The 15611-nt window shown below is 36.5% G+C and overlaps 1 protein-coding gene across 4 annotated transcripts in view; it reads right to left on the bottom strand.

Moving 5' to 3' along the window:
• The window catches only part of NECAB1 (N-terminal EF-hand calcium binding protein 1), a 252855-nt gene that overhangs the window by 99571 nt on the left and 137673 nt on the right, over window positions 1-15611 (bottom strand). For all 4 annotated transcript variants that reach the window (XM_067017207.1, XM_067017208.1, XM_067017209.1 and 1 more), the window contains one exon: window positions 7531-7628. In XM_067017207.1, coding sequence (XP_066873308.1) covers window positions 7531-7628 — 98 coding nt within the window. The remainder of the gene's footprint in view (window positions 1-7530; window positions 7629-15611) is intronic.

Below are 15611 nucleotides of genomic sequence, written 5' to 3'. Positions count from 1 at the left end.
TTTGGTGAAGGAAAGAGAGTAGAGTTGAAAGGATTGGTAGTATTGTCTAAAAATAAAAAATGATCATGAAAAAAAGGGATTATTTATAAGGATCCCTATGGCATTGGGTTGCACCAGAGATTTACCTGGAGACTCTAAATGTCACAGTTCTAGGAATTTGTTGAGTTGTTTTTTTCAAGTCCTCTCAACTCAAGATTATATGCAAGATCACTGCTTGCTGTTTACACACTCATTCAGGAAACAGTAAATAAGGTAAAATGTAACAAACTGCAGTCAACATAACCAGACCCTATCCACTGATAAACCATAGCCTCTTGTGGACATGAATGAAGGTCTTTGGCAGAACCAGACTCCCAAACTGCCTACTTAAAAGGTCAAAGACATGCAGGCTCTTCTAGCTTCTTTCTCTACTAAAGTCCGGCCCATTCTCACATTCTTGCTTAAGTCTCACCTCCACCCACTGAAGTTTTTTCTGACTATTGTTTTTGAACATCAAGTTTATTCATAGCCTATATTAATGCATTAGCAGTTAATTAAATATGTTTTTTATTCACTGTTTTATTATTTGTTTTTCCTCTTCCAATAAAAATATAATAAATCTATTTATGTTTTCTACAAGTTTGTATTTGTAGTATTTTGTGAAACCATTTTAAAGCTTTATTTGATAATCTGGGAAATTATCTTGTTCCACTAAGATATAAGATTTTAAATGTAGAGTCACAACTTAGTATGGCCTTGTGACACTGAAGAAAATTTTGAAACTTTACATAATAACAATAGGCATAAAGTGAAGCTTTAAAGTTCAGATTAGAAAAATGGGATACAGTGAGCCAGAAAGCTCAAGACAATGTAGCAACTGGTTAGATTTCTCTGGAAGACAGATGAGATAGGTTGTTCCTTTCACTAAGTGGCAATGGATCTCAGTGTTCAAGCCTGTAATATCAGTTAAGGAAGATAAATAGACTGTCACAGATGGAGCAGCTACTCAAGATAGTAGCCAACCTAGTTGCCAAATTTATATACAAAAAAATCAATCATTTTCCAATATACCACCAATATAAAGGTAGGAATATGGAGAGGCAGACCATTTATAAAAGTGACAAAAATATAGAATATCTATAAGTTGATTGAACAAGACATGTTTTGAAACTATATGAAGTATCAAAAAATGTAATGATACCTAAAAGGAAGCTTGGATAAATGAAGAAATATGTATGTACCTGCACAGGAAGGCATAAGATGGCAATCTCTCAAAATCACTTTACAAAAGGAATGCAAATCCAATAAAAATTCCCATGGAATTTTTCCTTAGAATTGGAAAAAACAATATAAAACTTAAATAATGGCAAAACAAACCAAAAAAAGACATTCTTTGGTAAAGAAGAACAACCAGGGTAGACTTGTACTTTCACATTTTCAAATATACCCAAGTATTCAAGCAAGAATTTAATGTGTTAATAAAACTAGAATATACAGTTTTATCAGTAGAACAGGACATTTAGCTTGGACACAGACTCAAGTATAAATATGTATATAGCAAATGGTAAATGTGGTATTTTTTTTTAAATTTTTTATTTCTTTTTGTGGTACGCGGGCCTCTCACTGTTGTGGCCTCTCCCGTTGTGGAGCACAGGCTCCGGACGCGCAGGCTCAGTGGCCATGGCTCACGGACCCAGCCGCTCCACGGCATGTGGGATCTTCCCGGGCGGGGGCACGAACCCGTGTCCCTTGCATCGGCAGGCAGATTCTCAACCACTGCGCCACCAGGGAAGCCCTAAATGTGGTATTTTAAGTGAGTAGATAAAGAATGAAAAGCGTTGAAATAGTTAGGTGGCTATTTGGAAAAAAAATCAATTGGACTTCTACTTGGATGCTATTGGATCCTTTATAAATCTACCCAGAGCTCAGAGGGCCACCAATATTTTTGCTTATTGGTCTCGGGTATATTAGCTTTTCTTTTGGATATATTTATTCTCCAAGTAAAAAGCTAAATATGGCATGTAACTTCCCTTGTTTTCCAATTAAATCTCCATCTATTTCTCTGATGACATTAGACTATGTATTTTAAGATATATGAACTTCCTTGTCTAGAATGTTGCATATGTACTATTCATCTTTTGATTTTAGCATTTAATTATTTTAGCATTTAATTATCATCTACTTCTGACTATAATTTCTTACATACTTTCTTCATATATTACCCTAAGCTCTGGGCACCTATTTGTTCACTTTCAAAATTGAAAGTAACTTTATCAGAGAAGCTGGAAGTCTCTAGCCTTTGCTGATCCACAGCCAAATTCTGAAGAGTTTAATTGTTTCAAAGAGCAAATTTATCTAACAACAGAAATTTTTTTTTGTGCCATGATACAACTTAGAATTATATGTTTGTAATACATTCAATATGGAGCCACATAAACCTCAAAAAATTTCAAATGAAAATCACTTGGCTTAAATCTCACTAAATTTATGATATTAATAAATCAACTAAGCACTTTGTGACTCAGTTTCCACATTTTTGAAATAAGTATATTTTCATTTGCCTAACATTCCTCACTAGGATTTTACAAAAAAATAAATGAAATAATGTGTATTAAAGAATGTTGAATACTCTAAGGCACTATATAAATGTTAGCTGGCACTTATTGTTAATTCTCATTCCCTTTTTGGTCAAAGCTACTCTAGCCTTAAACTAACAGGAAAAAAGACACATTGGGCTTTGGTAACTTGGCTCAGGGAAGTCAGTCAGTGGTCAGGTAATTTGGCAGGACTGCGGCAATAGAAAAAACTAATGATATGGCTGGCAAGTGGGTGCCAATCCAAGTTCTAAGCCTGATCAGACTTCATTCTGTCCCTTACCTTCCTAACTACCACCTTGCTGATGTTTTTTGCCTGAACTAATCACCCACCCTAAGGTCTGTACCCTACCCGTAATCTCACCTTTAAATTGCCCCAAAAGTCATACTCACATGAACTGGGTCAAGTGATCTCAGTTCTGCCCCATCCTTCCCCAGACAGAGATGGCAAGTTCCTCTGCCCAGGATTCTCACTCTATAAGTCAGCAAATACTTCAGACTCTTTCAGGAGACCTGGGTCTCCTAGAGGACTCTGTCCTCCATGACTTAATAAAGCAGCCTTTCCAAGGACCTGGGATTCCACTTTGCCAGGCTGGGCAAAAGTCTGGCCAAGTTTGAAAGAGATTCTAAGGCTTAGGCCTGACAGAAGGCAGCTCTGCTATAGAGCCAAATTTGCGACCTCAAGACACTACTCTCCTAGTTTCCATGCCCTGAGTCTCTATCTCCCATTCCCTAAATACATTACACTAAAGATCATTTTAAAGAGCAAATGAGATGTCAAATAAGTTTTTTGGAAAATGTTTTCCTATGGTTGCTCTGAAGTCTAAGGATATATTTTTCATTTCATTTTAAATGAATACTTAAAAGGATTGTAATGAAACTATAATGAAGAATGAAAATGCCTGCCTTCTATAAGCCTAAGAGGGTGTTTCTTCTATGAGCTTAAGAGGGTTTCACTATTCCGTACATGGTAGTATTTCAGCTCCTATACTTTGCCTGAAATAAGGGACATTTATAATGATAAATCCAATATAAAAATAGTAATTATGATGTTTTCCCCAGATAGGAATTCTGAGACCTATTTCTTTTCTTCTTTTCTTTATAATAAGAATTCTCATAAATGAAATGATTATAATTTTTAACTAGTGAAAGAATTATGGGGCTCTGGGAGGCCCAGATGCTAAATATAAGGAAATAGGGATAGAGGAGAGATAGAAAGGTTGAAATGAAGACATGTACAGACGCCAGGGAGACAAACAACTTGCATTCCAAAGGCAGATGTGAGAAGCAAGGGAGAGACAGATGCTCAGCAATGCTAGGACTCAAGTCTATTTTTTCTTAAAATCATTGATGATGTATTGGAGGATGTGCTTATTTGAAAAATACCTTTTAGGAGAAAACTAAATAGTATATATATGCATTTTATATATAGATACAGCTTCACTCAGCAACGTGACCATCAAACCCTAAATAATTATTTTAAGAACACCATTCTTCATTTTAGCTTATGATAATCTCCTTTTAAGACTTACTAATAAACCTTAAGGATATCCCATTTAAATTTTAGCTTAAGCATCAGAATTCTACATGTGCTTTGAGATTACAAGCACATCACATACTGATGGTATAAGTTATTTATCACCCCACTATAGAAAGAAGAAAAACAAATTGACAAATCCAATTTGCTTGTGTGTGTGAGTGTGTGTGTGTGTGTAAAATTCAAATTCAAGAAGTTCTGGTTTTAGCTACCTTCAAGGCTTTCAAGACCATTTGAAATTTGACTTGTGGTGCTTGTTCCAGAAAAATGAGCAAAGTAAAATAATCCAGGTAACTCTTTAAGGATCTATCCAAGGGCTGGGGTTAAAGGAAGAGGAGGAGGAAGGGAAAATAATGATAACAGATTATACCTGTCCTGAGTTACCTCCTGGAATTTAAGTTAAGCAGCTGGAACTCATTTTGTCCATTCTCTCACACAGCAGATAAGTGTATTGCCAGTGAAGATAGACCACAAATGGCTTGCATTTCATTTTTCTTTAAAACCTAGAATGCTCAGCCCTTCCTACTGAGACAGGACTTTTCATCTGGGTAAAAATATATAAGGACTCTCAAAAGAGAAATACTGGATTTCTCAGTCAGAAGGGTTCTTTGTGCTAGACAGTATGGAGAAAATGTCAGTTTAACAGTGGCTTGAAAAATGTCAAAACTCCTGTGTTTCACTCATTTTGAGATATCATGCAAGTAACCTTTCTAATTTTATTTTTGACTATTTCTGATTTTCTTTCTTTTTTAAAAAAATCAAAGAGCATATCCTTGATTAAGTAAAAATTTGAAAGCTTCCTAAATGAACTTAGGAATTTTTCTTTTAGGAGCAAAATTATTTAGCCTTTGGAGCTGTATGAATATCTATTTCATCAATTATTTAGCCAATCAATAAATTTTTATTGAGTTCATTTTAATTGTCAGGTTCATTTCAATTGCTAGACTCTGGGTATTCAAAAAAGACACTGCCTTTCTCCCTCCTTATAGACAGCAAGTAAACAAAAAAATATATAGTTACTCATGATGATAATTGCCAGCAAGGAACAAATGAGTTACTCTAAAAAGACAGCCTTTCTTAGATAAGATGGTCAGAGAAGACCTTTATGAGAACATTGTATTTAAGATAAGATCTAAACAAAGAGAAGCCAGCCATATCAAGCAGAGTTTTAAAAATTACCATTTCTGGAGAGAAGGTCCCAAGGGATAAAATTTTATGCAGTTTCCAAATGTTCCTGAAGAGGTCAAGAGAAAATGTATTTAGATTTCATTTTCCTGTTTTCTTTTTCTGAAATTTGTTGTTTGGATATAGGACATCCTAGACCGATATTCCATTTTTTCATCTACTATTTTGCTTTACTTTTTGGCAGACTTTTTAAACTTTATTTTCCAAAATTCTGTTAAGTCTTTTTATTTCTGCTCTCTTGTTTAAATTTCCAAAAGCATTTTCTTATTTTCTGGTTGCCCACTGTTTGTCATACTATTCTTGCTTCATGGATGCTACATCTTCTCTTATCTCTTGGAAGAGGTTGGGGATATTACCTTGAAGTTGTCATCTTCCTGCATAGAATGCTGTCTTAGTCCCTCCCTCCCTCCTTCTTCTTTTACAGTTTGTTTTGGTCTCTTTCTCTCCTGTAAGAAGTTTGATGGCACTTGGCTGACTGCATATTTAAGGATGGGATGCAAACAAGCTGATTACACAATGGGAGGAGAGATCAGGTCAAGCTCCATCACTGGAGGATTCATAGATCTTTTCTCTTGTATTGGTTAGACTTCTCAGAGACAACCTCTTCCTTTCTGCCAGGAGGATATATGTCTGGTTGCCATACTCAGAGTTAAGTTACGGAAAAGAGCTGGATGTCTTTTCATGCAGTAAATAAACTTTTATTTAATCCCTTATCTATGACTGATGCCACCTCAGGGCTCTCTTTTACCTTTTCAGAGAACGAGAGTATGTTTTCTACCTGGATTGATAAAGATGCAGTTGCTTAGCTGGGTAGAGGAGAACAGGGGATCGGGGGAATCTAACTGCTTCCTACTCAGATTTCTAATAGGTCCCCTTGTTTTAGCCCTACTATTCCCCTTGTTTCCCAGTGGCAACTAGTGACATGAATTCCTGAGCCTTTCTACAAATCAAGTTGGTGGTTTTCTCCTTTTGCTCAGTCCAGACCAAGCAATCAAATATCTCAGGTCTTCTATCAACTATTGGTTGTCCATTTGCTTTTCAGTTTCCAAATTTTGCTGCTACAAATTTTGCCATTAAAAAATCTAATTTCAGTCTTTTTCATGGAGCTTCAAGAGCAAGCTGAATTACTTGTATGTATTAATCTGTGGTTTCTTTATCCAGAAATTCTGTATGTTCTTTAATTTTTAAAATTTCTTGTTATGCACTCTATATGCTAAAATGTCTTTTTTGACTTACTGATAGTGGAAATCTTAATTCTCATCTCTCTTGGCCTCTTCATAGAAGTCAACACTATTCTACACCTCCTACTTTATGAAACTCTCTTCTTCAACTCTGGACACTATACTCTCCTGTCTTTCCTCCTACCTTTCTTCCCATTCCATCTCAGACACTCTTGCTAGCTCTTTCCCCTCTACTCACCATCAAAGCTGAAGTTCCTTAAAGTTCAGTGTTAGGTTCCCTCCTCTTTTTACTTTATAGTCTCTCTTCAGATGACATATCACTCAAGTTATTTGCCTAAGTACTAACAGTTCACATATTGTATATCTCCAGTCTAGACTTCATTTCTCAGGTCTAGATCTATGTATACAATGGCTTATTTGACTTTCCTTAGATGTCTCAAATGTAGTTTAGATCCAATATGTCTAAAAAATAACTTATGATCTTATCTCATTAAACTTGGTCCCCTTTTAGCATTCTCTGTCTAGATAGTGCCACTGTCCAGGAACACAAGCTGAAAACTAGGATTAATTCTTGAAAATTCCTTCTCTCCCAGTCTGCATATTCAATCCTTCTCCAAATTCTATTGATGGGATCTCAAATATATGTGCAATTCACTTATGTTTCTCCATTTGTTCTGCCAGTACTGCCAAACTACCAACATCTCTCATCAGAATTAGTAAACTAGCCTTCTATTCATCTTCTTAATTCTGTTCTTCCACATTCTCCACCCTAATCCCAAGCTAATTCTTACACAGTCTTCTGAAAAGACTACATGAGTTTTCATACCTCTGCTTAAAATGGTTAATTTATTTGCATTTAGGATACAAGTCTAAATCTTTAGGTTTACCAGCAACATTGTGAAAGATGCAACCCCTCCCTACAACAACAGTTTTACCTCACACATTGCCACTCTTGGATTTTCTGTATTTTAGCCTTATTGGCCAACTTCAATTCCTAGAATGCCCTGTGTCCCTCTTTGAAGAGATTTTGTAGACAATAATCAAATTTCCTTACTTTTTTTGTTTTTCCCATTGCCTTCAGGATGGAAAGATTTAAGTCTTCGAGTGCTGTTAGTACATTCTCATACTCGCCCAAATGCTGAGAAAAATATTCTGAAAAGTAAAAATATTGAAATAAATACATGTTTGCCTTTAGGTAATGATAAAACAAAATATCAGCTAAAGATTTACACAATAAATGAGTAAAACAAATGGATGAAACCGACAAATTTTCAAATGAGACTAACTAAAGTATCAATATACTTTCATTAAAGAAGAAAAAAACCTTGAGGGTTACCGTTATTCTTTTTATCTTACAAAAACAGGGAAAAAATGAAGCGGATTTATATACACAACTGCTTCAATAAAAACTTTTTCCCAAGAGACCTTCAAGATGGCAGGGGAGTAAGAGGTGGAAACCACCTTCCTCTGCACAAATACATCAAAAATACATCTACATGTGGAACAACTCCTACAGAACACCTGCTGAACAGTGGCAGAAGACCTCAGACTTCCCAAAATGCAAGAAACTCCCCATGTACCTGGGTAGGGCAAAAGAAAAAAGACAAAACAGAGACAAAAGAATAGGGATGGGACCCACACCTCTGGGAGGGAGCTTTGAAGGAGGAAAAGTTTCCACACACTAGGAAGCCCCTTCATGGGCAGAGTCGGGGGTGGAGTGGAGGAGAAGCTTTGGAGCCACAGAGGAGAGCACAGCAATAGGTGTGCAGAGGGCAAAACGGAGAGATTCCCACACAGAAGATCAGTGCTGAGCAGAACTCACCAGCCTGAGAGACTTGTCTGCTCACCCGCTGGGGTGGGTGGGGTCTGGGAGCTGAGGCTCCGGCTTTGGAGGTCAGATCCCAGGGAGAGGACAGGGGTTGGCTGTGTGAACACAGCCTGAAGGGACTAGTGCACCACAGCTAGCCAGGAAGGATTCCGGGAAGAAGTCTGAAACTGCCTAAGAAGGAAGAGACCATTGTTTCAGGGTGCATGAGGAGAGGGGATTCAGAGCACTGCCTAAATGAGATCCAGAGACGGGCACAAGCTGCGGCTATCAGTGCAGACCCCAGAGATGGGTATGAAACGCTAAAGCTGCTGCCGCAGCCACCAAGAAGCCTGGGTGCAAGCACAGGTCACTATCCACACCTCCCCTCCCAGGAGCCTGTACAGGCTGCCACTGCCAGGGTCCCATGATCCAAGGACAATTTCCCTGGGAGAATGCATGGCATGTCTCAGGCTGTTGCAACATCACCCCAGCCTCTGCCACTGCAGGTTCACCCCACAGTCCATTCCCCTCCTTCCCCCACCCCACAGGTCTAAGTGAGCCAGAGCCCCTTAATCAGCTGCTACTTTAACCCCATACTCTCTGAATGAAGAACAGATGCCCTCAGGTGACCTCTACACAGAGGCAGGGTAGCTGAACACCAGGAGCTGTGCAAACAAAGAAGAGAAAGGGAAATCTCTCCCAGCAGCCTCAGGAGCAGTGAATGAAATCTCCACAGTCAAGTTGATGTACCCTGCATTGCTGGAATACCTGAATAGACAACGAGTTATCCTAAAATTGAGGTAGTAGACTTGGGGAGCAACTGTAGACTTGGGGTATTCTTTCTCTCTCTAAATTTTTTCTGGTTTTATGTTTATCTTAGATTGATATCTAGACTTTATTATCATTGGTAGATTTGTTTGTTGATTAGGTTGCATTCTTCCTTTTTTTAAAGATATATATATTTTTTTCCTCTTTCTCTTTTTATGAGTGTGTATGTGTTTGCTTCTTTGTGTGATTTTGTCTGTATAGCTTTGATTTTACCATTTGTCCTAGGGTTCTTTCTGTCCTTTTTTTTTTTTTTTTTAGTATTGATTTTAGCACTTGTTATCATTGCTGGATTTGTTTTTTGGTTTGGTTTCTCTCTTCTTTCTTTGTTTCTTTCCTTTTTTGTTACTTCTTAATTTTTAATATTTTTAATTTTTTAATAACTTTCTTTCCTTCTTTCTTTCTTTCTTTTCTTTCTTTCTTCTTTCTTTCTTTCTCTATTTCTCTCTCTCTCTCTCTCTCTCTCTCTCTCTCTCTCTCTCTCTGTCTCTGTCTCTATCTCTCTCTCTCTCTTCTTCTGAGCTGTGGGGCTGACAGGGTCTCAGTGCCCCACCAGGGTGTCAGCCTGTGCCTCTGAGGTGAGAGAGCTGAGTTCAGGATATTGGTCTACCAGAGACCTCCTGGCTCCACATAATATCAAATGGCAAAAGCTCTCCAAGATATCTCTATCTCAATGCAAAAACCCAGCTCCACCAAACAAGCAGCAAGCTACAGTGTTGGACACCCTATGCCACACAACTAGCAAGACAGGAACACAACCTCAGACATTAACAGAGAGGCTGCCTAAAATTATAATAAGGTCACAGATGAACCAAAACACATCACCAGACATGGTCTTGCCCACCAGAAAGACAAGATCCAACCTCATCCTCCAGAACAAAGGCTGCAGTCCCCTCCACCAGGAAGCCTACAGAACCCAATGAACCAATCTTAGAAACTGGGGCAAACACCAAAAACAACAGGAACTATGAACCTGCACCCTATGAAAAGGAGAACCCAAACATAGTAGGTTAAGCAAAATTAAAAGACAGAGAAACACAGAGCAGATGAGGAGCAAGGTAAAAACCCACCACACCAAACAAATGAAGAGGAAATAGGCAGTCTACCTGAAAAAGAATTCAGAGTAATGATAGTAAAGATGGTCCAAAATCTTGGAAGTAGAATGGAGAAAATATGAGAAACATTTAACAAGAACCTAGAAGAACTAAAGAGCAAACAAACAGTGATGAAAAACACAATAAATGAAATTAAAAATTATCTAAAATATATCAATAGCAGAATAACTTAGGCAGAAGAACATATAAGTGACCTGGAAGATAAAATGATGGAAATAACTAATTCAGAGCAGAATAAAGAAAAAAGAAAAGATGTGAGGACAGTCTCACAGAACTCTGGAACAATATTAAATGCAACAACATTCATATTATAGGGCTTCCAGAAGAAGAGAGAAACTAAGGAACTGACAAAATATTTGAAGAGATTATAGTTGAAAACTTCCCTAATATGGGAAAGGAAATACTCAATCAAGTCCAGTAGGTGCAGAGAGTCCCACACAGGATAAATCCAAGGAGAAACACTCTAACACATGTATTAATCAAACTAACAAAATTAAATACAAAGAAAGAATATTAAAACAGCAAGGGAAAAACAACAAATAGCACACAAGAGAATCCCCATAAGATAAACAACTGATCTTTCAGTAGAAATTCTGCAAGCAAGAAGAAGTGGCAGGACATATTTAAAGTGATGAAAGGGAAAGACCTACAACCAAGATTACTCTACCCAGCAAGGATCTCATTCAGATTTGACAGAGAAATTAAAACTTTACAGAAAAGCAAAAGCTAAGAGAATTCAGCACCACAAAACCAGCTTCACAACAAATGCTAAAAGAACTTCTCAAGGCAGGAAACACAAGAGAAGGAAAACACTGACAATAACAAACCCAAAGTGATTAAGAAAATGGTAATAGGAACATACATATCGATAACTACCTTAAAAGTAAATGGATTAAATGCTCAAACCAAATGACATACACTGGTTGAATGGATACAAAAACAACATCCGTATGTATGTTGTCTACAAGAGACACATTTCAGATCTAGAGACACATACAGACTGAAAGTGAGGGGATGGAAAAAGATATTCTATGAAAATGGAAATCAAAACAAAGCTGGAATAGCAATTCTCATATCCGTCAAAATGACGTTAAAATAAAGACTATTACAAGACGCAAAGAAGGACACTACATAATGATCAAGGGATCAATCTAAGAAGAAGAAATAACAATTGTAAATATTTATGCACCCAAAATAGGAGTGCCTTTATACAAAAAGCAAATACTAACAGCCATTAAAGGGGAAATTGACAGTAACACAATCATAGTAGGGGACTTTAACACCCCACTTTCACCAATGGACAGATCATCCAAACTGAAAATAAATAAGGAAACACAAGCTTTAAATGACACATTAAACAAGATGGACTTAATTGATATTTATAGGACATTCCATCCAAAAACAACAGAATAAACTTTCTTCTCAAGTGCTCATGGAACATTCTCCAGGATAGATCATATCTTGGGTCACAAATCAAGTCTTGGTAAATTTAAGAAATATAAAATCATATCAAGTATCTTTTCCAACCACAACACTATAAGACTAGATGTCAATTACAGAAAAAAACCTGTAAAAAATACAAACACATGGAGGATAAAAAATACACTACTAAATAACCAAGAGATCACTGAAGAAATCAAAGAGGAAATCAAAAAATAACTAGAAACAAATGACAATGAAAACACAGTGACCCAAAACCTATGGGATGCAGCCAAAGCAGTACTAAGAGGGAAGTTTATGGCTATACAATACTACCGCAAGAAATAAAAAACATAACCTTATACCTATAGCAATTAGAGAAAAAGAACAAAATTACCTTAAAGTTAGCAGAAGGAAAGAAATCATTATGATCAGATCAGAAATAAATGAAAAAGAAATAAAGGAAATGAAAGCAAAGATCAATAAAACTAAAAGCTGGTTCTTTGAGAAGATAAACAAAATTGATAAACCATTAGCCAGATTCATCAAGACAAAAAGGGAGAAGACTCAAATCAACAAAATTAGAAATGAAAAAGAAGTAACAGCTGACACTGCAGAAACACAAAGGATCATGAGAGATTACTACAGGCAAATATATGGCAATAAAATGGACAGCTTAGAAGAAAGAGACAAATTCTTAGAAAAGCACAACCTTCCAAAACTGTACCAGGAAGAAATATAAAATATAAACAGACAATCACAAGCAGTGAAATTGAGACCGTGATTCAAAATCTTGCAAGAAACAAAAGCCCAGGACCAGATGGCTTCAGAGGTGAATTCTATTAAACATTTAGAGAAGAGGTAACACGTATCATTCTCAAACTCTTCCTAAATATAGCAGAGGGAGGAACACTCACAAACTCATTCTACAAGGCAACCACCACCCTGATACCAAAGCCAGGCAAAGATGTCACAAAGAAAGAAAACTATGTGCCAATATCACTGATGAACATAGATGTAAAAATCCTCAACAAAATACTAGCAAATAGAACCCAACAGCACATTAAAAGGATCATACACCATGATCAAGTGGGGTTTATTCCAGGAATGCAAGGATTCTTCAGTATACACAAATTAATCAATGTGATACACCATATTAACAAAATGAAGTAGAAAAAGCATATGAGCATCTCAATAGATGGAGAGAAAGCTTTCGACAAAATTCAACACCCATTTATGATTTTTAAAAAAACCCTCCAGAAAGTACGCATAGAGGAAACTTATGGCAACATAATAAAGACCATATAAGACGAACCTACTGCCAACAGAGTTCTCAATGGTGATAAAATGAAACCATTTCCTCTAAGATCAGAAACAAAAAAGGTTGTCCAGACTCACCACTATTATTCAACATGGTTTTGGAAGTTTTAGCCATAGGAATCAGAGAAGAAAAAGAAATAAAAGGAATCCAAGCTGGAAAAGAATAAGTAAAGGTGTCACTGTTTGCAGATAACATGATAATATACATAGACAATCCTAAAGATGCTACCAGGAAACTACTAGAGCTAACCAATGAACTTGGTAAAGTAGGAGGATACAAAATTAGGGCACAGAAATCTCTTGCGTTCCTATACACTAAAGATGAAAAATCTGAAAGAGAAATTAAGGAAACACTCCCAGTTACCACTGCAACAAAAAGAATAATATACCTAGGAATAAACCTACTTAAGGAGACAAAATACCTGTATGCAGAAAACTACAAGACACTGATGAAAGAAATTAAAGATGATACAAACAGATGGAGAGATATATCATGTTCTTGGATTGGAAGAATCAACATTGTGAAAATGACTATACTACCCAAAGCAATCTACAGATTCAATGCAATCCCTACCAAACTACCAATGGCATTTTTAACAGAACTAGAACAAAAAATTTCACAATTTGCATAGAAACACAAAAGACCCTGAATAGTCAAAGCAATCTTGAGAAACAAGGTGGAGGAATCAGACCTCAGACCTCAGATTATACTACAAGGCTACAGTAATCAAGACAGTATGGTACTGGCACAAAAACAGAAATATAGATCAAAGGAACAGGGTAGAAAGCCCAGGGAAAATCCATTGCACATATGGTCACCTTATATTTGGTAAAGTAGACAAGAATATACAATGGAGAAGAGATAGCCTCTTCAATAAGTGGTGCTGGACCACCTGACAGCTACATGTAAAAGAATGAAATTAGAACACTCCCTAATACCATACACAAAAATGAACTCAAAGTGGATTAAATACCTAAACATAAGGCCAGACACTATAAAACTCTTAGAGGAAAACATAGGCAGAACATTCTTGCTGTGACAAAAATCACAGCAAGATCCCTTTTGACTCACCTCCTAGAGAAATGGAAAAAATTAAAATAAACAAATGGGACCTAATAAAACTTAGAAGCTTTTGCACAGCAAAGGAAACTATAAACAAGATGAAAAGACAAGCCTCGGAATGGGAAAAAATATTTACAAATGAAGCAACTGACAAAGGATTAATCTTCAAAATTTACAAGCAGCTCATGCAGCTCAATATAAAAAAAAAAAAAAAAACCCAATCCAAAAATGATCAGAAGACCTAAACAGATATTTATCCAGAGAAGACATACAGATGGTCAACAAACAGATGAAAGGATGCTTACCATCACTAATCATTAGAGAAATGCAAATCAAAACTTCAATGAGGTATCACCTCACACCAGTTGGAATGGCCATCATCAAAAAATCTACAAACAATAAATGATAGAGAGGGTGTGGAGAAGAGGTAACCCTCTTGCACTGTTGGTGGGAATGTAAATTGATACAGCCACTATGGAGGACAGTATGGAGTTTCCTTTAAAAACTAAAAATAGAACTACCATACAACCCAGCAATCCCACTACTGGGCATATACCCTAGAATACCATAATTGAAAAAGAGTCATGTACCACAATGTTCATTGCAGCACTGTTTACAATAGCCACAGTATGGAAGCAACCTAATTGTCCATTGACAGATGAATCAATAAAGAAGATGTGGCACATATATACAATGGAATATTACTCAGCCATAAAAAGAAATGAAATTGAGTTATTTGAAGAGAGGTGGGTGGACTTAGAGTCTGTCATACAGAGCGAAGTAAGTCAGCAAGAGTAAAACAAATACTGTATGCTAACACATATATATGGAATCTTAAAAAACAAACAAATAATTTTCTGAAATACCTAGTGGTAGGACAGGAATAAAGACGCAGACTTAGAGAATGGACTTGAGGACACGGGGATGGGGAAGGGTAAGCTGGGATTAAGTGAGAGAGTAGCATTGACATTTATACACTACCAAATGTAAAATAGATAGCTAGTGGAAAGCAGCCACATAGCACAGGGAGATCAGCTCGGTTCTTTGTGACCACCTAGAGGGGTGGGATAGGGAAGGTGGGAGGGAGATGCAAGAGGGAGGAGATATGGGGTTATATGTATATGTAATGGTGTTTCACTTTGTTATAAAGCAGGAAGTAAAACACCATTGTAAAGCAGTTATACTCCAGTAAGGATGTTAGCAAAAAAAAAAAAAAAAAAGCTGTTCCCAACAACATATCATTATAAACTTCTCTAGGACAGTAATTTTTAAAAAAATTAAGTGAAATGTTATTGTTTCTTCTGGGAGACATTTTAGAAAGTATGCTCTCTTCAAAGGTAAGAATTTAAACACAAGGACAGTCTCCTATGGAACCTTGCATGTAATTATTCCTGTCATTATCTAATTATTTTTAAATAATTTAGACAGAGGAAAAGGCATGGTTAATACATTTTTCAGTTGATTAGAATTAATATTACATTAGATGTTACCATTAAAATTAAAGATATGGAATACATATTGATCTCAAGGTAGTAAATTGAAATATAATAGACATAAATGCAAAACCTTATATTTGCGTATAGAAA

Source organism: Kogia breviceps, chromosome 17 (assembly GCF_026419965.1).
Source record: "Kogia breviceps isolate mKogBre1 chromosome 17, mKogBre1 haplotype 1, whole genome shotgun sequence".
NCBI lineage: Eukaryota > Metazoa > Chordata > Mammalia > Artiodactyla > Physeteridae > Kogia > Kogia breviceps.
Note: the sequence above shows the minus strand (reverse complement) of the source record. Positions and strands in the feature narration are given on the sequence as shown.